Below are 24,221 nucleotides of genomic sequence, written 5' to 3' on the forward strand. Positions count from 1 at the left end.
AATGAGGATAATGGAATGTAGTCGAATTAAGTCAGGTGATGTTGAGGGAATTAGATTAGGAAATGAGACACTTAAAGTAGTAAAGGAGTTTTGCTATTTGGGGAGCAAAATAACTGATGATGGTCGAAATAGAGAGAATATAAAATGTAGACTGGCAATGGCAAGGAAAGCGTTTCTGAAGAAGAGAAATTTGTTAACATCAAGTATAGATTTAAGTGTCAGGAAGTCCTTTCTGAAAGTGTTTGTGTGGAGTGTAGCCATGCATGGAAGTGAAACATGGACGATAAATAGTTTGGACAAGAAGAGAATAGAAGCTTTCAAAATGTGGTGTTACAGAAGAATGCTGATGATTAGATGGGTAGATCACATAACTAATGAGGAGGTATTGAATAGAATTGGGGAGAAGAGGAGTTTGCGGCAAAAGTTGACAAGAAGAAGGGATCAGTTGGTAGGACATGTTCTGAGGCATCAAGGGATCATCAATTTAGTATTGGAGGGCAGCGTGGATGGTAAAAATTGTAGAGGGACACCAAGAGATGAATACACTAAGCAGATTCAGAAAGATGTAGGTTGCAGTAGGTAGTGGGAGATGAAGAAGCTTGCACAGGATAGAGTAGCATGGAGAGCTGCATCAAACCAGTCTCAGGACTTAAGACCACAGCAACAACAACAACGTTAGTAAACCTCAATGTATGCCCCCTTGGTACCTCAAAGAATGTCAAGGCAGTATTCCAGTTCCTGCCAGGTGTTTCGTAATGTGTTCTGTCACAGTACCCACAGCAGCTTGTATCCTAGCCTTCAATTCATCGATGTCAGCAACTGGTGAGATGATGACTCTGTCCTTGATATAGCACCAGAAAAAAAAAAGTCGAGGGCCATAATGTCTGGAGAGCATGGTGGCCAGGCTGTTGGACCGTTCCTTCCAATCCACCGGTCTGGAAATGATTCATCCAGGAAATCATGCACTATCAAAGCCCAGTGTGTGGTGGAGGGATGCTCCATATTGCTGGAAAATTATGCATGGTTGATATTCTTCTAACTGTGTGACAGTGAACTGTTGCAAAATGTGTAAGTAAATGTTAGTGGTAATTGATTTTTCCATGAATAAAAACGGTCCAAAAACCTTGTTATGCATGAGGCTGCACCAAACATACACTTTTTCATTGTCTCACTGTAACTGTACAGTAGTATGTGGAGACTGTGAACCCTATATATGCACATTATGCCTATTTACCAATGAATCCACCTTTCATGTCAGTAGAATGGTAAAGCATATGTGATTTAAGTTATCATTACTGCCATAAATCCTGCTGAGAATCTCAGTTGCAAATTCAGCATGTGTCAGCAAATCATTCAGTTACAAGGCCTACATGATTTGCACTTTGTAAGCATGCAACCTAAACCTTTCATGAAGAATCTTCACCACACTTACTTACAGTATTTGAAGTTCACGTGATGCTTGACAAGTTGATTTAGACGGACTCCATTGAAACGATTGCCAAACACGATCAAGAGTTGCATCACTCACACGAGGCCTGCCACTTCGAGGACGATCTTCAATGCTGCCTGTTTCATTAAATTTTGCATATCATCACTTTATTGCTTTAACGTCAGGAGCTGCATCCATAAGAAGCCAGAAATTTACACTGAACACTGATGGGCAATTTTGTTTCATGAAACCAAAGCACACATTGCACTTTCTCCTGCTTCATTGCTATTTTGCCAGCAACTAATGTGACCTAACATGCCGTGTCGGTGTTGTGAAGCACTAGCACATCTATTGGTCACTACTAGTAACACTAACCTATGTAATGGCATCAAGTGTAACTTAGTTAGACAAACGGTTATTCTGTTATAAATTTTTATAATCAGGACAAGACTTTGTGCTCACCCCATATATCTGCACATCATACAACAATATACACAAACATAATAAGGGATATACTGTAAGTGGCTTAGATGTAACATGACTAGAAGCAGTCAATTTCTATTTTTACATTAATAATTTATTTTATTTATTACAGTATCATAATACATGATGGACATTGTTATGGTTAGTGTATGATGCATGCATAGTGCATGTATTAATACTTGTCTTTGTACAGTTTCATGTATTAGTGGTGGAGATCTGCTAATTCTGTGTAAGCTTCATCTGAGTCATACAGTCAACTATGACAATGCAAGTCTATCTCAAATGAATTTCACGCTGATCAAATATGAAGTTAAAGCAAGCACAAGAATGAATTCTAGCTCATTGTGTACACCAATCTGGTCTTTGTAGAGAATTTTTCTGCAACTTCAAGTAGATTGAAATTTCTGCTTTTAATAATTTGTTATAAAGGTGATATACCAGTATGTACATAAAGTTTTTAGGTATTAGTGATTGGAAAAGGGATAATTGTGATATATGTAGGAAAAAATCATGTATAAACAGATACATGAAGTTGAAGTGTTTAAACAACAACACAGATTATAGCAGTAACAATGATTACACAAACAAATTATAAGTCCTTCATTCTAATACATACAAAAATCATCCTTTCATCAATTGATATGCCAGTGCTACATAGTCAGTTCTTATAGGAATGCTTAGAATTAAACACACTGTACTAATTGTTACTCACTGTCAAAAAATTCCTGGGAGGAATAGAAAGAAGTATTCAAAAGATAAAGTTTGCTTTTTAAAATTTTATCGTATTTCCAATGACTGATTTAACATGGAATGGAAGTTTATTGTGTACTTTTATGCTTGAATAATGTTCTCCTTTCTGTACCACATTGATATTTTTTATATCTTTGTGAAGATCATGTGTACTTCTTGCATCATGATCACGATATTCATCGTTTGTTTTGTAAATTATACATTATTGTTCAGAAAGCACATTAGTGAAAAAATATACTGAGATGGCATGATGAGGATTCTGAGTTGTTTGAATAAGTTTCTGCAGGAACATCTGGGGTGCATTCTAGCTGTAATTCTGATGACTCTTTTCTGTGCAATGAAGACTTTGTTTACTCATGGCTGGTTACCCCAAAATATGATGCCTATGTCATAAGTGAATGGAAATATCCTAGATATTCAGTCTTAATTGTTCCCAAGTCACAAACAGATGAAACTGGGTGAATGGCAAATGCTGCTGAATTCAGTCCTTTACATAAGTCATTGATGTCATTGATATGAACAGACCAGTTTAAATGGTTGTTTACGTGTAATCCCAGGAATTTGGGAGACTCATCTCTCAATTTTTCTCTGTCACCACATTTTATATCAATATTTTCCTGTCTTTTATTTGGTGTTTGAAACTAAATGAAGTGCTTCTTGTTGTTAACACAGAGTGACAGAGCATCTGAAGTGAACCAATACAGAGCTTCTTTGAATATAGTGGTCGCAGTGTTCTCTGACTACAATTGGCTGTTTTGTCAGTCATGATGGTTTTGTCATTAGCAAATATGGTGAAGTGTGTTTTTTGTGTCATACAGCAGAAGAAGGAAACTTTTGTGTGTTGTTGTTGATACTAGGTAATTTTATTAAATGCAGAAGGATCAAGAATCTAATGGTCAGATTATTGGCAAGGAGCCAAATTTAGTGCAAGCAGTAGGGATGAGGCTACAGTGACAAATTTATCTATGGAACAGTTGAATATGTCAGCTATTCAGGTAAATATTTTGACAACTGTGACAAATTTAGGCACTGAATAGGCATGATTATTGTTCACAAAGCACATTAGTGGAAAAAATGTACTGAGATGGCATGGTGAGGATTCTGAGTTGGCACATATGGTAGTAATGGTGAACAACATAGCTAAGAAGCAAATGAACACTGTGGCTGCAATGGTGAGTTTATCAACCATGGTGGATAATTTAGTATCAGAACAAGTAGAGTTGTCTACCAAAGTGAAGAATTTGCCAGAAAAGTTATGAAGGAAAATTTTTGTCAAAGAATTAGATTAATTTAGTACTCTGATTGATGAACAAGTGGAAATGAAGAGGGAGACAATGAGCTTGAAGAAAACTTAAGAAAAGCTTCTGATAGAGATGAATAGGATAAACAAAGAATTCGAAACTGTACAGGACGGACAACAGACGATGGAGGCTGAAGTGCAGAGTCTTCCCTTAATGGCACAGGAGATAGCTTCAGGATACAAAGGGCTAATGGAACAAAAGTTTAAAGTGCATAACAAGAAATTTAATCAACAGTTAGGAGACTGAGTGTCAAACAAGGAACAGCAAGTTTTGCTTTCTGTAGATAAAGGAATCAAAGAAGCCTTGGAGAATATAATATATGAATGCTCACCCACACCTAGTAAAATGGATCAGGAGCCAAAGGGAGCATGTAACCAGTCAGTGACTGAATCAGATAAATGGAAAAGAAAAGTCACACATAATGTACAGGAATGTACACAAGGTTTGGAGGAAATATGAGGGGCAATTAGGGAAGGTAGAAAAGAAATTAACCCAGAATGGGGACCGCAAGACTCGAGAAGTATGTCATCATTTAATAATTAAACAAAATCAATCTTGGAAAGATATTAAAACATAGGCAATTTCAGATACTTTCCCTGAGTAGGAGATTTAAGGGACTGTTACTACAAGCATGGTCAGATCAGCAAAAAATTGAATATGTAGCAGGATACATCCAAGGAGACAGGAGTTTATGTGTAACAGATGTGACAAGTAAGTGTTGAACGTATGAAGAATTTGAGTTGTTCTTAAATTGTCTTAAATTGTTTTTTATCAAGAGGGATTCAAGAGAGGTTGAAAAAGAAAGTACGTACTCCAGAGCCACTCTCATATAAAGATGGCAGCCTATGAAGGTATTTTGAGAAATATTTGAACAAGGCATCACACTGGAATGAACCACTTTTCATAAAATTGTTATAATGATCATTAAATCCTAGCTTCCAATGGAGACATGGGAGAAGTTATTACATGTATCTTGAGAACAATTTGGAAGACTTTAAACAGTGGTGGATTCAATGGAAAATGGAAATGCAGTGTGGCTAGGGCCTCCCGTCGGGTAGACTGTTCGCCCGGTGCAAGTCTTTTGAGTTGACACTACTTCAGTGACTTGCGTGTCGATGAGGACAAAATTATGATAAGGGCAATGCAAGACCCAATCCCTAATCCCTGAGCAGAGAAAATCTCCAACCCAGCTGGAAAATGAACTGGGGCTATTAGGTTTTTGAAGAAAGACCTGGAATTACCCGTGGATTTATGTGCCATTTAGAAGTGCTTCCACACAATAAATATTTTAACAAATTGTATCCAATTCTGTGAAACTGAAGAAATCGATGATTAAGAAATAAATAGAATGATAGATGGTGTCCTAATCGAACTATCAGTTAGTCCTTATTGTAGTCCATTATCAGTTGTATCAAAACCAGGAAAGAAAGTAAGGCTGGTATTAGATGTGTGGGTCATAAATATAATTATTACATCAGTGAGAACATCCAGAGAACACAGACAGTCTGATACAAAAGTTTCATGGGGCAAAATATTTCACATGTATAGACCGGGGACCCTCACACTGGCAGATCTAATTAAACCAACAATCAAAGAAATACACAGCCTTAATAAATGCCAGAAGAAGCTGTCAATTTAAAGTAATGCCTTTCAGGCTGAACATAAGTGCACAGATATTTATAATGGCATTAGATGTATTTTGAGGCCAGGCTTGCAAAGTTGGCCAATACAGTTTGTAGATAATACAGTACTGGCCATTAAAACTGCTACACCAAGAAGAAATGCAGATGATAAGCGGGTATTCATTGGACAAATAAATTATATTAGAACTGACATGTGACTACATTTTCATGCAATTTGGGTGCACAGATTCTGAGAAATCAGTACCCAGAACAACCACCTCTGGCCGTAATAACGGCCTTGATACGCCTTGGCATGGAGTCAAACAGAGCTTGGATGGCGTGTATAGGTACAGCTGCCCATGCAGCTTCAACACGATACCACAGTTCATCAAGAGTAGTGACTGGCGAATTGTGATGAGCCAGTTGCTCGTCCATCATTGACCAGACGTTTTCAATTGGTGAGAGATCTGGAGAATGTGCTGGCCAGGGCAGCAGTCGAATATTTTCTGTATCCAGGAAGGCCCTTACACGACTTGCAACATGTGGTCGTGCATTATCCTGCTGAAATGTAGGGTTTTGCAGTGATCGAATGAAGGGTAGAGCCACAGGTCATAACACAACTGAAGTGTAATGTCCACTGTTGAAATTGCCATCAATGCGAACAAGAGGTGACGTGTAACCAATGGCACCCCATTCCATCACACTGGGTGATACGCCAGTATGGCAATGACAAATACACACTTCCAATGTGCGTTCACCGCGATGTCACCAAACACGGATGCGACAATCAAGATGGTCTAAACGGAACCTGGATTCATCCAAAAATATGATGTTTTGCCATTCGTGCACCCAGGTTCGTCGTTGAGTACACCATCGCAGGTGCTCCTGTCTATGATGTAGCATCAAGGGTAACTGCAGCCATGGTCTTCGAGCTGATGGTCCATGCTGCTGCAAACATCATTGAACCATTCGTGCAGATGGATGTTGTCTTGCAAACATCCCCATCTGTTGACTCAGGGATCAAGACGTGGCTGCACAATCTGTTACAGCCATGCAGATAAGATGCCTGTCATCTCGACTGCTAGTGATATGAGGCCATTGGGATATAGGACAGCGTTCCAAATTACCCTCCTGAACCCACCGATTCCATATTCTGCTAACAGTCATTGGATCTTGACCAACGCGAGTAGCAATGTCGCGATACGATAAACCGCAATCACGATACGCTACAATCTGACCTTTATCAAAGTCGAAAACGTGATGGTACGCATTTCTCCTCCTTACACGAGGCGTCACAACAACGTTTCACCAGGCAACGCCGGTCAACTGGTGTTTGTGTATGAGAAATCGGTTGGAAACTTTCCTCATGTCAGCACATTGTAGGTATTTCCACTGGCGCCGACCTTGTGTGAATGCTCTGAAAAGCAAATCATTTTCATATCACAGCATCTTCTTCCTGTCGGTTAAATTTCACATCTGTAGCATGTCATCTTCGTATTGTAGCAATTTTAATGGCCAGTAGTGTATAATAATAGCTATACCAATGTGGGGACAGCATGTGAACTTGTTACTACAGTTGTTGGAAACTTTTGAAGATGTGGAATAACAGCTAATTTACAAAAACTACATTTTGAAATGAAAAGGATAAGATTTTTGAGATACATGATAAACAAAAAAGGAATTTTACCTGACAGCATAAAGATAAGTGTTATTAAGAATTTTGCCACAACCAGGAATAAGAAACAGCTCAAAGGATTTTTAGGCCTAGGCTTGTTTTTCTGTTGGTTTATAGGAGACCAAGTTATAAATGCAGAGCCTTTAATCAGTCTGTTGAGAAAGAAAGTTTCTTGGAAATTGGCAACTGAATGTCAGAATGCACTTTAGGCAATTAAATATGTTTTTGCAAATGCAAAATTACTATATCACCTGGATATAGAGCTTGAATTTCACCCGATGACTGATTCCTCGAATGTAGGGTTTGGAACGTGTTTGTTTAAAATTAAGACAACTGAGGGATAACCAATATTCTTTCCTATAGAGTTTACAAGCAGGGCATTATCAAGTTGTGAAAGGGCATATATGACTACTGAAATTGAGGCTTTAGCAGCTGTTTGGTCTTGTAAGAAGTTCCATTATTATTTATATGGAGCACCGACAGTAGTATACTGTGATCATCACGCCCTTAGTTTCTTGCCACTGTGCAAGTTACTTACACCAAGGCTATTAAGATGGCCAATGGCACTGCAGGAGTATAAGTTTCAGATACAATATACCAAGGAAAAGGAGAATCAAATTGCAGACATGCTATATAGACTTCCTGTGGGATTAGAACAAAAAGAAATGTAAAACAGCTTGGATATATTATTTAGAACTATGTCAGGATATGTCATCATTACAAAGAAGGGATTTACACTGGTGTAGTATATGAAGAACAGTTTGGAAAACTGAGTGTTCAGACTTAAAGTGGTATTTTAGGGTAGCAAATGAAGTATTATTCCACAGACAGAGCACCAGAAGTGATAATGTGTGTGTGTATTCCTGAAAGCTATGAAACTAAATTGATGCAGTTTATGCACCTGGTGTGGGGCCATTTCAGAGTGCTTAAGTGTGCTGAAAGACTATGAAACATATTGCTATTTCCGAAACTTGTGACTGAAGGTACAGAGAATAATTGGAACACGCACAATATGTCAGAGAACTAAACCAAATAACAGAGGAAGCATTGGATTACTCCATTCAGTTTTTACAGAGAAGTGATTAGCTCTGGTATATGCTGATGTATGCAGGCCCTTACCAAGAACAAGAGGTGTATGCATATTTATTGTACATTTCCCCATTTACAAAATATGCACAGTTACATCCACTGAAAACAGCCATGAGTAAAACCATTCTTCAGAAGCTAGTACAGGAGTATTTACCATTGGGCAAGCCACAAGAGATTTTGTCAGATAATGTCACCAACTTCACCTCTTACACTTGGAGGAAAATGTCAGCCCAAAACAAAATTAAGCCAATTTTAACATCGAGATACTACACTCAGGCAAGTCCAATAGTGAGTGTATTTTGAGAGCTCATTTGATTTGATGAGGAGCTTCTGTCCAAATTGACAGATGAAGTGGATAGCTTCTGTACCAGATTTTGAGGGAATTGTGATTAATCTACCCCATATTTCAACAAGACTTACACCTGTGGAACTGATGTTTATGAAAGAAGAAAACAATGAATGGGTCAATAGTTTTCCCAAATTACAGAATGCAAAAATGAATTGGTAAGAAAAAATACAAATGGCCTTTCTTAACGTAACTACAGAGGCCAGGATGGAGAGACTAAAGCATAACAGTAGTTTGAAAGTGTAAACCTTTAATGAGGGGGATAGGTCCACAGGCAACCCTGTTAAAGAAATGTAAAAAGGATTGGCAGGTCTTGTTTGTAGGTTCTTTTGAGGTAATAAGAAGTCCATTTCCAGGTGTATACTTATTAGCATACCCACAAACAAAGAAGGTGAAGGGGCTCTACCCTCATTAAGGCATAAAGAAGTGTTCTACAGATAGGCAGAGAAATAACTTGATTCACTACATGTTTAGATATTTTAAGGAAATTTCCTGGAATGTAGAACTAGTGTGTGTAGTAAGCTTAGTGAATTTAATTAACTTGATTTTCTTTAATAGTAGAGATTGGTAGTGTTATTAAGTAGTGTAATGATTTTTTTTTCAGTGGTTAAACATGGACAAACCACAGCTAGTCTGTTCGTAATATTCTATTTAGAATTTACATGTTTTCTTTTCAGGAAGTATTTTCCAACCAGATTATATGTGTATAGTACACACAGCAATTTTGTTTCAAAAAGGACTCTACAACTTTGAAAATTCATATAAATTAATTTATAGCACCCACAGAGGTGACAGTAGCGTGAATTTGTAGGGAAATACATCAAGTTTTGTCTTGCATAGTTCACTAGTGCCAAATCACACCATAAGGAGTGCTAGTGCCAGTTGCGTTCAAATTGGCTGCCCCTACTGCACCCAAGCATGCTAGCTGTGTGTTTTGGTTTGAAGAATCGAAGTTGGCAACAACAGTTCAGCATAATTTCCATACCAAGTATGCTAAAGACCCTCCTAGTAGGCCTGCAATTTGTGAGTGGCATAATTGTTTTGTAGAAACAGGGTGCTCGTTAAGACATGGGAAATTATCAGGTCATCCAAGCACATCTGATGACATTGTTGAGTGAGACAATGTTTTCTCAAAAGCCCTAAGAAATGAACATGGCATGCATCTCAGAGACTGCAAATCTCACATACGACTGTTTGGCATGTGTTGAGAAATTGTTTGCATTTGAAATCATACAGACTGACGATCATACACACAATAAAAGACACTGATAAAATTGCTCACAAGAACTTCTGTGCAGATATGTTAATTGATTACATGAGGATGAACATTTCTTGGAGAAAATCATCCTTTCTGATGACTCAACTTTTCACTTAAGTGGCAAGTTTACCACATGTAACTGTAGGATTTGGGGCAGTGAAAATCCACACCAAACATTGCAACATGTTTGTCACAGCCCTAAACTGAACGTTTTTTTGTGCTTTGAGCAAGAACAAAGTGTGCGGACCTTTTTTTTCTGTGAGAGAATCTTCAGTGGGATAGTGTACATTGATATGTTACAACAATTTTTGAAACCACAGATTGATGGGGATGACCAAGAACAAAATGTTTACTTCATGCTAGATAGTGAAGCACCCCACTACGTGGCTGACATCTGGGATTTTCTCAGTGACTGCTTTTCAGGTCAATGGACTGGTTGTGATGTGCCAATTGTGTGGACCCCATGTCCCCCAGACTTGACACTACTCAATTTTTTTTAATAGCGATTCATCAAGGATATTGTGTTTGTACCCCCTGTGCTGGCTTCTCTACCTGAACTCTAAGCAAGAAATTATGCTACCACTGAGCAAGTCCCACCTGCAATGCTACAGTGAGTTTGGGAAGAAATTGACTTCCATTGGGATGTGTGCAGGATAAGCAATGGAAGTCACATAAAACATCTTTAGTTTAAGGTAAAGAAACTTGATGTGTTTCCCTACAAAATAACACTAAACCCACCTCTGTATCTGTCTTCAGTAAACTAAAATGAATTTTTAAAGTTGTAAAGTCCTTTTTGAAACATCCTGTATTGATGTAGCTGAAGATTTACAGAATTTTAAGATAGGTGGTTACGATAATTAATTTTATTGCTGGAGAATATAAGTACCCAAGTAATTTTAGGAGAGTAAATTGCTCAACATTGCAGATAGTAATTCTTATGGTATTGGCCACTAACACAGACCATGAATGTGCATGCCATATTCTTGTGGTTGGCTTGACTTTCAACAGGTGGGCTCAGTCTTTTCATGTAATGCAGTCTGATAAATTAACAGTGGCTGAACTGAGTTACGTGGGATAAATATGCAGGCTCAAAAGGATTATTGAATGAGCAGTGCTAGATTACTTTAGTGAATGGACTTCAACAACAGCCTGTGAAGTAATTGGAATTGTAATAATAAAAAAATGGACAAACAAAATAAGTACAAAAGAACATAACCTTTCCTGAAAAGTTGTTTAAGAACTGAAGTGTATTTGTGAGTACACAAGGACAATTTGTGACTGTTGAGAGAGTGTGAGCAATATAAGGTAGGGAAGAGAAAGTTTCTAGTAAGTCATGTTGGATTAATACGTAACAGACATTAGTGACTGGAAAACGAATCTAACACAAAATAGTTTGGGACATAAAACAAGCATTCCATGAGTGACACAAAACTACCAGGTGATATAAAGTGAAAGCTGATCTGAATCTACCATGTCAGCGTAGAAAAATGTTAGCACAACAATCCATTAACCCCATTCATTTAAGTGACAAGGAGAATAAAGTATAATGGATCAAAATTCTTGTATTTTTCAATTTTTTTTTCATGTCCACCACACTGCATTCCTGATCCCAATGTGAGTCCATAATCACCTGGTCCTATGCATGAGCCAACCCAAACCTGATCCATTGACGACACATCCCAGGTTGTAGTGCTGAGGCGAACAGACACCTGTCAACACAGACCATACCGTACATCACCAAGCTTCTCTTTGAGTATGACATCTTTGCTCAAAAGACACAAAATACTGTAACAACTGTAATGAGGAATTACGAGCTATATTGAGATGTAATATTCAAGGATGAATCTTGCATGTAATTGTAACATCTAATAATGACTGAAAATATTAATCACTGATGAAGGGTGGACAGAAATCCAATTGGATGACCTTACTCCAGGTTTTTCATCGATTTCTTTTAAGTCTTGCCCAGGACAGGAAGGCCATAAATCTAACAAGATCATAGATATATCAACTGGCAATTGTGAAAGGTGTCTGGTAATTACATTCAAACATGAGAGGAGAAGTAGTGCAGAACTTGCTGCTACAAATTAAGTAAAATGCATGCTATTATTGATGAGAGCATCAGACTAATGGAAATTTCCTCAAATTGCTGTTCACAATAAACGATTTTGCTAGTGCAGAGTGGGTTAATGGAAAGTTGTACACAATATTTTCACTCCCATGAGGGAGCCTCAGATATTTTATTCGTTTATCTTTTCAAAGCTGGCCCAGTGAGCTGACGAGTGAATAAACCTATTGTTAAAGCTAAAATCAATAAAATACATCAAGTCAATACATTTCACATGTGGGAGGGATGTGTTTACTCTGAGAAATAGAGTTGCTCTGTGGTGCATGTCAGCTATAGTAACAATGTCGCAATTGGTAAGGGCTCTCTATAGAGAAGCATTAATGTATGGACCTATGGGACTCAGATGCACATAACTGTGGATTGGTGAGCATTTTGCAGAAAAAGAACTAATGCAGAGTTATATAAAGAGAGAGAGAGAGAGAGAGAGAGAGAGAGAGAGAGATGAGATTTTATCATTGTAAATGCATGTGAGAATGTATGAAAATTCTATAAAAGGTAATTCAATTGGGCTCAGTTATTTTCTGAAGTGAGTTTTGAGGAAGTAAATTGTGCTAAGCTTCTATAGGAACTGGAGACTTTTGGCTGATGATATTTTGTGGTGGGTCTGCAAGCACTGTCAAGGGAATTTAGAAGTGTTTCCTGTTATTAATATGACTCTGTGAATGGCTACACTTCATAGAACCAAATGTGGTCTGAGTCATACAGAATCAGTGCCTGAGGATCCTATAAAGTTATGAAAAGTAGAAGTTTTACAGGTGACCAGAGGAGATCAGCAGTTATTACTGCTCTACAAGACCAACTGGGTTTTACCACTACAGATCTATTATTGCTTCTAGGTTAAAATCTTAATGGTGGACATTTTTTGATGAAGACTGAATGATATATGGTCACGTTCTGTAAGACTGTGGAGGTACAACAAGAACAGTAATTAAGCTCTAGTAGTTGAGACTTTCAAGAATTAGCAAGACTGGTTTTGATCATACCTAGCAGATAGGTTGCAAAGAGTAGAGATAACACATACTTCAAATAGATCTAAACATTTATTAAAACACTCATCAGAACCAAAATACATTAATATGATATAGGTGTTCCACATTGTAGCATATTAGGACCAGTATTATTCCTGATATACATCAATGTCTTTCCCAGTAGTGTTACTCACGGTGAAAAAATTCTCTTTGATGATGACAGCAGTATTATAGTCACTGAGGATACAACAGAACTCCTTGCAGAGAAAGCAAATGAAACTCTCAAGGAAGTTTATGATTGGTCAATAAGCAATAAAGTGACACTGAACAAAGATAAATAATGCCATTAAATTCAGTTTGAAGAGGAAAAATGACAATGTTTAATTAAAGATAGATAGTACCTCTATAGACTGTGAAACAAATGCAAAATTTCTAGGAATGAATATCGATTCTCAGTTGAAGTGGTGTGAACACACAAAGGTACTTGGAAACAGAATTGTATTAGCATGTTATGCCCTTAGATTCCTATCATCAGTGTGTAACATGCGGTGTCTTTTAATTAAATACTATTCATATATACACAGGCACTGACTGTATGGGGCCTGAGGGGGCCCAAGCCCTGTCAACAAATAGTTTGGTGGGGGTGGAGCCCAAGCTCCTGAATCTGTGTTTGTTATGTATCAATAAGTCATTTACTTCAAGGTGATTCATAATGTTCGAGTACAGTATATGCTCCAAAATCCTACAGCAAATTGAGGTCAGTGATATGGGTCTGTAATTTAATGGGTTACTCCTACTTTGTTTCTTGAATATTGGTGTGACCTGTGCTACTTTCCAGTCTTTAGAAACAGACCTTACATCAAGTGAGCAGTTGTATATGATTACTAAGAAAGGGCTATTGTGTCTGCATACTCTGAAAGGAACCTGATTGGTATACCATCTGGACTGGAAGACTTGCCTTTCTTAAGTGATTTGAGCTGTTTCACAACCCCTAAGATATCTACTTTTATGTCACTCATGCTAACAACTTTTCTGGTTTCAAATTCTGCAATATTTACTTCGTCTTCTTTCATGAAGGAATTAAGGAAAACTGTATTTAGTAACTCCGCTTTAGTGGCACCATCATTGGTAACATTTCCATTGCTATCATGCAGTGAAGGTATTGACTGTTTCTTGCCACTGGTGTACTTTACGTACAACCTGAATCACTTTGGGTTTAAACATACTTTGAGACAATGTTTCATTGTGAAAACTATTAAAAGCATCTTGCATTGATGTTCAATCTAAATTTAAAGCTTCTGTGAAACTTAGCCAGTCTTGGGGATTTTGCTTTGTTCTGAATTTGGCATGCTTTTTTTCGTTGCTTCTGCAACAGTGTTCTGACATGTTTTGTGTACCATGGTGGATCAGTCCTTTCTCTTATTAACTTCTGCAGTATGAATCTATCTATTGCTGTTTATACTGTATCTTTGAATTTGAGCAATATCTGGTCTACACTTACATAATTAGCTTGGAAGGAATGGAGACACACTCTTAGAAAGGCATCAAGCGAATTTTTATCTACTGTTTTAAATAGATATATTTTGCATTTATTTTTAGTGGTTTTGGTTGATATGGTTTTGAGCCTCGTTACATTGACCTTGTGTTCACTAATCCCTGTATCCATCATGATGCTGTCTATTAGATCAGGATTATTTGTGGCTAAGAGGTCAGGGTGTTTTCGCAATCATTTAAAATGTGTGTGGGCTCATGAACTAATTGTTCAAAGCAGTTCTCAGAGAAAGCATGTAGTACAATTTCAGAAGATGTTTTCTGTCTACCACCAGCTTCGAACATTTATTTTTGCCAAAAAATCAAGGGTAGATTGAAGTCTCCACCAATTATAATTGTACGAGTAGGGTACTTGAGTCAATGTTACAATTCAAGACTTATTTCCTTTTACATCTTTATTTCCATGCAATATGCCCAGTAGAGGATGTAAATGAAAAACTTCCACGCCCTCATCTAAGTGTTGCTGATCTGGAAAAAATATATAAGGGCTCGATTTGTACATTGAATGGAAGGCGTGATAGTTCCAAGTACTTCCAATCATAACAGTGACAGCAACAGCAGAACAGTCATTTGGCGTTCTTAGACATCTCAAGTCATATCTCTGATCAACATTGGGGCAGAAGCGATTGAACAACTTGGCTGTTCATGGCCACCGAGATGTTTTGGATGAATTGGATATCTGGGCAGTTATCAACGACTTCATATTCAGTAATCAAGTCAGACAGTCAACATCTGCACCTTTCTAAAGACACTCTAGCCCTAATAATGGCATTAGAGCAATATTAAAAATCTTTATAAAATAGATGATTAAATACACACATAAAGTTAAATTTTCAGTTTTGAAACATTAGTACTAGTTTAGTACTGCATTACTATATTACTATAGTATTATATTAGTTATTTTCAAATACTTAAATACTTTTAGGGTGTATGGCCCAATTAAAACCCTCTATTTACATACTTTTTGACTGAAAGTATTAGGTATACTGAATTAACTTTATTAGCATTGTTAAAGCATTAACTTTGAGACATTGTTTTTATTTAATGAACCCAGAGCCTTATTCAAAGTAAGCTTAAATTAGCTATTTCACTTATTAATCAAAGTGCTATTCCTCTGCGACAGCAATATTTTATGTTTCATTCTTTTAATAAGAGTTTAGGATTTATTTAAATATAATTTCAGTCTTTTCAGAGCTATATATTAACTGCTCTGTAATAGTCTGTAAGCATGATTATTACTGTAAATTAAATTAGTTTTATGCAAAAATACTGTACGTGTTCGTGTTTTATTTCTGTTTTCAAAGCCAAAAAATGTGTCAGGCTTATCAAGTTTCTTGGAGTGTCGTGTTATTGAGAGTCCAGTCTTCCTGGTTCTAATGTTGAGCATATGACTCTAAAATGCTTAAAAAACTTTAAAACTCACTATTTTTCATCTAAAATTTAGAAAATTTCCCAAGGCAAGACCCCCAGTATTTTTTATAAGTCGGTGCCCCTGCATTTGTACACTCGGTTCATAGGTATGGCATTCATTCATTTTTGGGGAACAAATGCACAAAATATGAACACTATTTTCAAACTCCAGAGAAGAGCCATAAGAATAATGACCAAAAATAGTAGTCATGCTTATTGTAAAGATCTGTTCAAAACACTGGGTATTTTAACTGCTCCATGTGATACATTTACCAGTCAGTTGTACACATAAAAAATAACATTGGTAATTACTGCACAAACAGCTTGGTCCGTGACCATGAAACAAGAGCTAGACCCCACTCACATTTACCAAGAAAAAATAAACATAAAACTCAAAACAGCATTTTCTACCAAGGAATAAAACTGTACAATAAATTACCAAAAGAGATTAAAGAAATTACATAAATATACTTATTTAAAAAGGCAGCTAAAAAGTACCTGTTATGCAATACATTTTATACATGAAGGATTACTTAGATAAAACAGAGTAGGGATTTGGTAAAAAAAAGTTTTTCAAATAAATAATAATAATGATTATAAAACATCCAACATCCTGCATAACAGTTCACACTATGTTTTTTTCGTTCTTTTTTCCTTTTCTAGAAATACGTATCCCCAAGCTATGCATAGCACAATACTAACACCTCTTCCTTTTTCTGAGCTCAACATCTCATCTCACTCATTATAGAGGGATGCTGACTCAGCTTTTCAGGGTAGCAAATGGGAAGTTGCGGTACAGAAAATGGCCCAGCGTGAGCATGAGTGTGAGCATGTAGTGAGTGCACTTTTGTGAAACAATGTGTGTATAGCGTGTGCAGTGACTGATAGTGAGATACGAGTGAACAGTGTGGCATTACATTATTTAATAGGTTATTTGTAAAAAAAGTATTGTATACCAGGAGTAAATCTATTGATTGTCTCTAACAATAAGTCTGTAAATGTATGTGTATACGAGTTAGATTATTTTAAGTTGATATAAACTTGTAAATACTTCAACATGTCCTGCACCCTGTAAAAAGAGATATACCAATGAATAAATTTCCTACTACTACTACTATTACTAGTAGTAGTAGTAGTAGTAGTAGTAGTATTAGTAGTAGTTGTTGTTGTTGCTTTTGCTTATTCATCACAAAAACTCTCAGCATAGAGCAGCAGACACAGATTCAGACATTGGTGCACCTTTATTAGCTTCAAGTTAAAATTACTTCAAGTTTAATTGTTTCCTTTTCATGATTAATTGCACCTTCAGTACAATATATCTGCACATACATACAACAATTTACAAACATAATAAGGAATATACTGTACTTTCATAATGAATCTTCTTATAAATGAGCACAAATACTTCTAGTATTGAAGAGGATTCTACTACGGGACCATTTTCTTGCTATATATTAGGTGAACATTAATAACACCAACAAACTGCAGAGATGGACTCCTGATTGGAAATGGGGGAAAAAAGGTCCTATGAAAATGTGCCCGGAATACACCACTGCTGCTGAATGATAGTTCCTCTGATCATATACTGTGTGTTCCTTGCAAGCTGCAGGCTGTGTGACTGATGCATTGTACTGTAAGCAGCAGAATGGGCTGGTATTCATGCGGTAAACAAGCCAAGATGGTGTTTATGTACAGTCAAGCAGATTGAAACTGTCAAGAAGCAATGTGGCTATACCAAAACAAGTACCCTCACAGACTCCAGTCACATCACACAACATTTCAAGTCCATTTTGGGAGTTTGTGTGATCATGGGTCTTTTCAGACAGACAAATGTGCAGGGAGGTGGTAGGCTGTTCATTCACCAGATATGGAGGCCGGAGTTCTACACGATATTGGGATGAACCCTAGTACAACCTCTATGCAAGTGGCCCACCAGCATGGTGTATCCTGCAATACAATCCCTACTATGCCAGCCACCTGCAATCCCATCGAGGCCACTTTGAACATCTGTTGTGATGTGGATGCGATGCAGCCCTGTACCATTTCGGGACAATTTATTGTCATTGCATGCACACTGTCCATTTCTGGACAAATGTTTGCAGGATTTTTTTCCTCCATTTTCAGTCAGGAATCCATCCATGCAGTCAGTTTTATTAATGTTCACCCTGTGTAAACGATCTCCCATCTTATACTGGTAAAGCAGAAGTAGGCCTCGTTGCTCATGATGCAGGTATCATAATCATGCCCAGTAGAGTTGCAAAAACACAAGGAGCAATAAACAAAATATTTAAAAGTATTATTCACTGGTTCTTGGTAAATGATCTGTCACTTAATTTAGAAAAAAATGACAGTTCTGTGTACCATCATTAGTAACAATACAGCATGAGATTGTTCAAAATTCCTGGATTTGCATATTGGTCAAACTTGACCAGATAACCCCATATTACACATTGTCGTAAATGCTTGAGTTCAGCAACATTTCCTGTACATGCAGTTGCCAATTTTGGTGATGAAAAAATTGGAACATTAGTGTATTTTGGATACTTGTATTGATTGATGTCATGAGGAACAATAATCCAAAACCTCCTCTTATGCTATGATGACTTCTGTCACATATTATATTGTGTCATTTCAAAAATATGCTTTTGCACTATCTTCACTAAGGTCTCACATTCCATTTCTTGAAACCTGAGACAACCCCTTTTACAGTTTCAAATACATAAATCTCTTGGACATACCTGGCTAATCTGTAGCCTACATACCTCATTTGCTAATTTACACAACTCCAGACTTCTCTCCTTCAATAAAATTCTGCCATTACCTTCCCCTCCACAGATGGCATCATCTGCAAAGCCAAAGCTGTAACAACAGGCTGGACTTCACCTAAAAAAGCTATCCTACCTTTTCCTAAACTACCATGTCTGTTGTATTTCCAACCCTGTCCAACACCAGCTACCTAAGCAGCAACACCATCAAACACTGCTCCTCTCTAACAAAGCAAGACTGGCCAACCTTCTTAACATTCCCAAGCCTTGACCACTCTCTCCCAGAGCAATGACAACTCAAGATCTCAAGAATCAGAAACAACAGTGCAGGATTCTTAACATCTCATCTAAGGCCCACTCCCGTCCTAACTTACCTGTACTATCCAGGTATCTTACTGTCATCCATAAACCCACATTTAATCATGCAGATTTGATTAAGAACCTATTTTCCTTCAAGTGTAATGCGAGCTAGCAGTATCATTTAACATCTGAATCTCAATCTTTCCAACAGCAAACCTGACATTGAACCCTGCCTTGAAAAGTTTTGACCATAATTCCAACTTGATCCACCACCACTATCTCAAAATCACCCATTCCAAATTTTCCAAGAATTCCTAACATCCAGCATCACTTCACCACCTTTTTTTTTTTTTTTACTCCCTGCAACATGACCCTAATTTCCACACAGACTTTCAGGCACTTCATTCCCTAAAATCTGATGACGCCATCATTTCCTCCAGGCAGACAAGGGATCTACCACTGTGGAACTTGACTAATGGAAGTATGTAAATGAGTTTCTATGCCAGATTTCTGACACTTCTACAGACAGTATCTGACATCAAGAACCCAGCCTTGTGGTACAAACTGATGACTTACTTCCTGATCACCTCAATCAACTTCATACTTATGAACTACTACTTTACATGATGGCTCCTTCCTAAGCCAACCTTGGAAGGGGCTTTCTTAGGAACCATAAACCTTCAGCACCTTGTTTGGTTTAGATACATTTATGATATTTTTTCCATATGGATTCATGGTGAGGCTGACCTGTTGAAATTTTTGGAATCTCTAAATACATTCTCTCAGTTAACTTTGACATGGTCCTATTGAAAATCTCATGCCGTTTTCCTTGATGTTGACCTCATCCTTACTGGATGCCAGCTACACACTTCTGTTCACATTAAATCTACAAACAAACAATATTAACAACATTCTGACTTGTCCCATCCTTTTCATGTGAAATGTTTCCTCCCACACAGAGATGATGGTCAAAGAAAACATATTTGTTTGGATGCAGGCTCTTTACAGCAGGAGAGCTCAAGAATTTCACTGGCAGATCATGCCCTGGCATGAATGACATAGGGCTCAAGCTCGCTGGCACATCCCCCCCACCCTATGCCATGCTGTCTGAGCATGAGGTGGGGAAAATTGCAGACATGACACATTCATATGGCAGTCCAGTTGCACTTTGTAAAACTTGGTTTTATTCTCAACAACACATATAAAAAATAAAAATGATTTGCAGTATTATTTAATTATTTTTGGCATGTTGATAGGATATAATTTCTGGTGGTACAAACTGTTGGCATGTGGGAAGATGCAGACAATTTCACAGATTTTCGTGCTCAAGTTGCCTCATAATTATGCCTTATGAGTATTTAGTTTCATAACCAAAAAACATCTTTTATACACATATGTTGGTCAAAATATTGTAGCACTTTTGCAAGCTCATTGTGGAGAGGTGGAAACCCTACCTGAGGAGAGCAATGTAGATGTTCTGGACAGTTGTAATGATAAAGGGATTTGTCTTTAAAAAAGGAACTACCTTGCAGGTCAACCAGTTACATCTACACATGCTCAGGGGTGCTTTCAAGTGAAATGCCAAATGGTTAATTCTTTCAAGGTCACAATGAATTCTTCTGACCTCACATTTTCATTAATGTCAGTGAGCTTAGGGGACTGACTGTGTTTTAGAATGTGCGTCTTCTGAGGCTCAATTTTCTTTTCAAATGCATCAACATCAAATCAAAAATAAGTTATTTCTAGCCTTGCAGTGTTCTATTGTGGGCAGTGTGCAATCAAATCCACTTAAAATGCAAGGTCTACAATCCATTCCAGATGTTGAAATTTTTGTTTGTGCACTGGTCTTTCATTTATGAATTCAACAATAGCAAATTTTAAATTGGAAAATCATTCTAGGCAATCTCCTTGGCTTAATCAACGTACTTTGCATGCATGTATGAAGTCTCCATACACTTTGTTCAGTTCTATCGAAACCTGTAGGAACTGAGAGTGGAATAATGTGTGCCACATCATAAATTTTACTATTTATAGCACCAATTTCTTTACGTGCTCCATACCCACAATCTTAGCACACAGTGCTTCTTGATGTACAGAACAAAAAATCCCATCTGTTCATCATTGTAAGTTTTTCCTCTTTCATTGGCAACTAAATCTTTAAATTGTTTCTGCAAGGTATTGCAATGTCATTTGATAGCAAATGTGTGGTATCTATCTCTTATGAAACTGCATAATATGTATTGAGAATTATCATCCTTCTCTTCTGTCATTCCCATTCATTTTTAAAGACTTGTGACTATAGATCACTAGACTGCCTCTTTCTGAACAAACAACCACTGGACCTGTGAATGTCTTCCATACCACAAATAAATAGCAAAGAGTAAATAGTGCTGACAACATAGTTCTATGAAACTGAAGATAGTTGTGCCAACTAAAAATATGGCACACTGCAATATTCCATGAGTACTGCAGTGTTAGCCCACACAGCCTGCACGTGTGATGTCTGGCTGGCACACAATGGCCAGCCCTGCTTTACAGCATACACCTCAGCCTTCATTGTACATAATTATCCCACCATCTTAGTTCAAAAGCAGATTTCCTCACATTCAATCCTGGTATGGCTTAGCACAAAAAAATATACTATGACTTCCTAAAATCATGCCCTGAAAAGTGGTCCATTCTGTCTGGCATTTTGCCCACCACACCTAGAACAGCTTTTCATCTCCACAATATCATGGTCAGACCCTATGCTCCTTCTGCACCCATTTTCCTACCCTATGTCTCCTACCCCAGTGACTGGTCCCACTGTGAGACTTGCCCAATAAACACACCTACCACTGCCTGTCCAGCCCTGTAACTGGCACTATGAATGCTATCATAGATAGCCTACAGTGAAACAATATATGTCATGTGCCAGCTGTTACATAAACACTGTTTGGCCTTCTACATTGGTATGACTTCCACCAAATTATCAATTAGAATGAATGGGCATAGACAGTGAGGATGTACTGTTAACACACAGTATTGTGTTGCAGAGCATGCTCTACAGTGTGAGTGTAGTGACCTTGGTGCCTGTATCATCAGACATGCCATCTGACTTCACCTGCCCCCCCCCCCCCCCCCCGCATCCTATCCCCAAAAACAGCTATGTTTCCAGAACACCACTGGCATTATGACATGCCTTTGGTTCTTGCCACCCACCTGGTCTTAATATACATTCATTTCTTTGGCCGCTACTTTTTCTTTCTACAACTATTCTTTTCTTTGCTCCCTTTTAGTTGCTGTATCTTCTATTTTCTGACTTGTCCATTTATGCTGCCCCCCCCCCCCCCCACCCCCGCCGCCCTCTCCATCCTCCTCCCTCCAACCTCACAGGTCTACCATGTATAATGCTATTAACTTTCCATTCTTACCAGCTCAGGCACAATCTTTCATCAGTAATCTCCACATTGCTTCTTACCCTATCTTTTACCTTTATGATCTGAGTTTTTAAACTCTCTTGCAATGCAGTCTCCAACATTCAGCCTCTTTTCTCAGCCCATTCAGTAAGTCTCACTTGACCTGGAGTTCTGGGTGACTTTTCCGTAACAATCTGTTACTCTCAGATGGAGGTAAATTTCTCTTGATGGTAATGAAGGGAAAAGAGGATGAAGTGAAATTTATGAAATGTTCAATGACTTAGTGACTTCACTAAAAAGGTGATGAATATTTAGAATCATTGTATATCTTTGGAACTCTGAAAAAATACTAAGCATTCATGATTAAAATAACACAGTGTTATCCCTATCAACAATTTTGGTCTCTTCAGCTTTCAGTAAACATAATCAGTTATTCCACAAGCCAAATTGATCATTCAATGTTACAGTAAGTTTCTTTCATATTTTGAATGATGTGTGCATTTTAAGGGATATATTCACAAGTTTTCTTCATAGTGTCTCCTTTGACTAGGGTAGTCATGAGTACTTACTGGTGACAATAACATTAACTGTTTCTGTAATGCCTTGCATATCTGTGTCTAGTGTCATGAAACATTTCCATTCACCATTATGTTCCTCTTTCATCTCTGTAACTGGAGACACACATTTCCCTGAATGAACATAACTAACATCACCAGTAAAAAGTTCTCCAGTTGGTGAAAGAAGTGTACAGCTCCTAAGGTTCCTATCAACCTTGCAGAAAATGGTTGCGTTTCTTCCAAAAATATGTGTAATAGTCCTTACATCATGTGCAACATTTTGTAGACCTGAAATATAAATAAGAAATTTTAGTGTCACTAAGACCCACTCTCATTATTGACATACATTTTATAAATTAACAAGTTCATACTTCATGTTAATACATTTAATGCAATAATTCATTTAATGCGTAGTTACCATTAAGTACTTTCAAAGGCATGTTAATTATTACTGATAAAAACTATTGCTTAATAATGAATAACGTCTCATAACTGGAACCAGCATTCATCTGATTCCAGATGACAACACCCTGTAAGGATATCTTAGGCCTTCAGGAGCTCCTCAATCAAGTGGGATCAATCACACATGAATGTAACTGATGTAGCATCCCTCACACTGTTATACCACACAATGCATAGTCTACAATCGAATGTTTCTGGTAAAAGATTAATTGTGCAACTTAAGTCAAAAAGTATTTAGTCAATCCAAAACAGTGCATAATACTTACATTTTCCAGTATTTCACTAGGCTTTTGTTAGGTCACTTCTTTAGAAGACATAACTATTGAGACAGTTGTGACAATCTGTTGACATAGAAAGATGGTAGCTTCGACAACATAAAGGGTTAGACTCACAGTAAATTTGGACTTTTCTACCAGAACATAAGAAGCTCGTTAAATAAAAGTGTGAGCTCTGCAAGGAACCACAGAAAATCAAAAAGTGCAAAGGTATTTTTACAGATGTCAAATGTATAACAGAACATAATTTGGAAGTTACAGAAATTGAACAGATACACCTAGATGGATATGAGTTAGCATCACAGTACTGTAGGCATAATATAAGGAAAGGGGAAGTGCCTATACATGCAAAATGTGGAATGAAATCCCACACTATAGACATAAATGAGTACTGCATTAAATAGCCCTTTGGATGCTCAGCTTTGGTAATGTTCAAGACAGTGGTGCTGGCAGT

General features: G+C 37.5%; 1 protein-coding gene across 1 annotated transcript in view; it reads right to left on the minus strand.

Annotated features, from left to right (window-relative positions):
- Positions 1-24,221, minus strand: part of LOC126176557 (uncharacterized) — a 167,494-nt gene that overhangs the window by 89,410 nt on the left and 53,863 nt on the right. The window contains exon 4 of the mRNA XM_049923717.1: positions 23,043-23,318. Coding sequence (XP_049779674.1) covers positions 23,043-23,318 — 276 coding nt within the window. The remainder of the gene's footprint in view (positions 1-23,042; positions 23,319-24,221) is intronic.

The sequence above is a fragment of the Schistocerca cancellata genome, chromosome 3 (assembly GCF_023864275.1).
Source record: "Schistocerca cancellata isolate TAMUIC-IGC-003103 chromosome 3, iqSchCanc2.1, whole genome shotgun sequence".
NCBI classification, from domain to species: domain Eukaryota; kingdom Metazoa; phylum Arthropoda; class Insecta; order Orthoptera; family Acrididae; genus Schistocerca; species Schistocerca cancellata.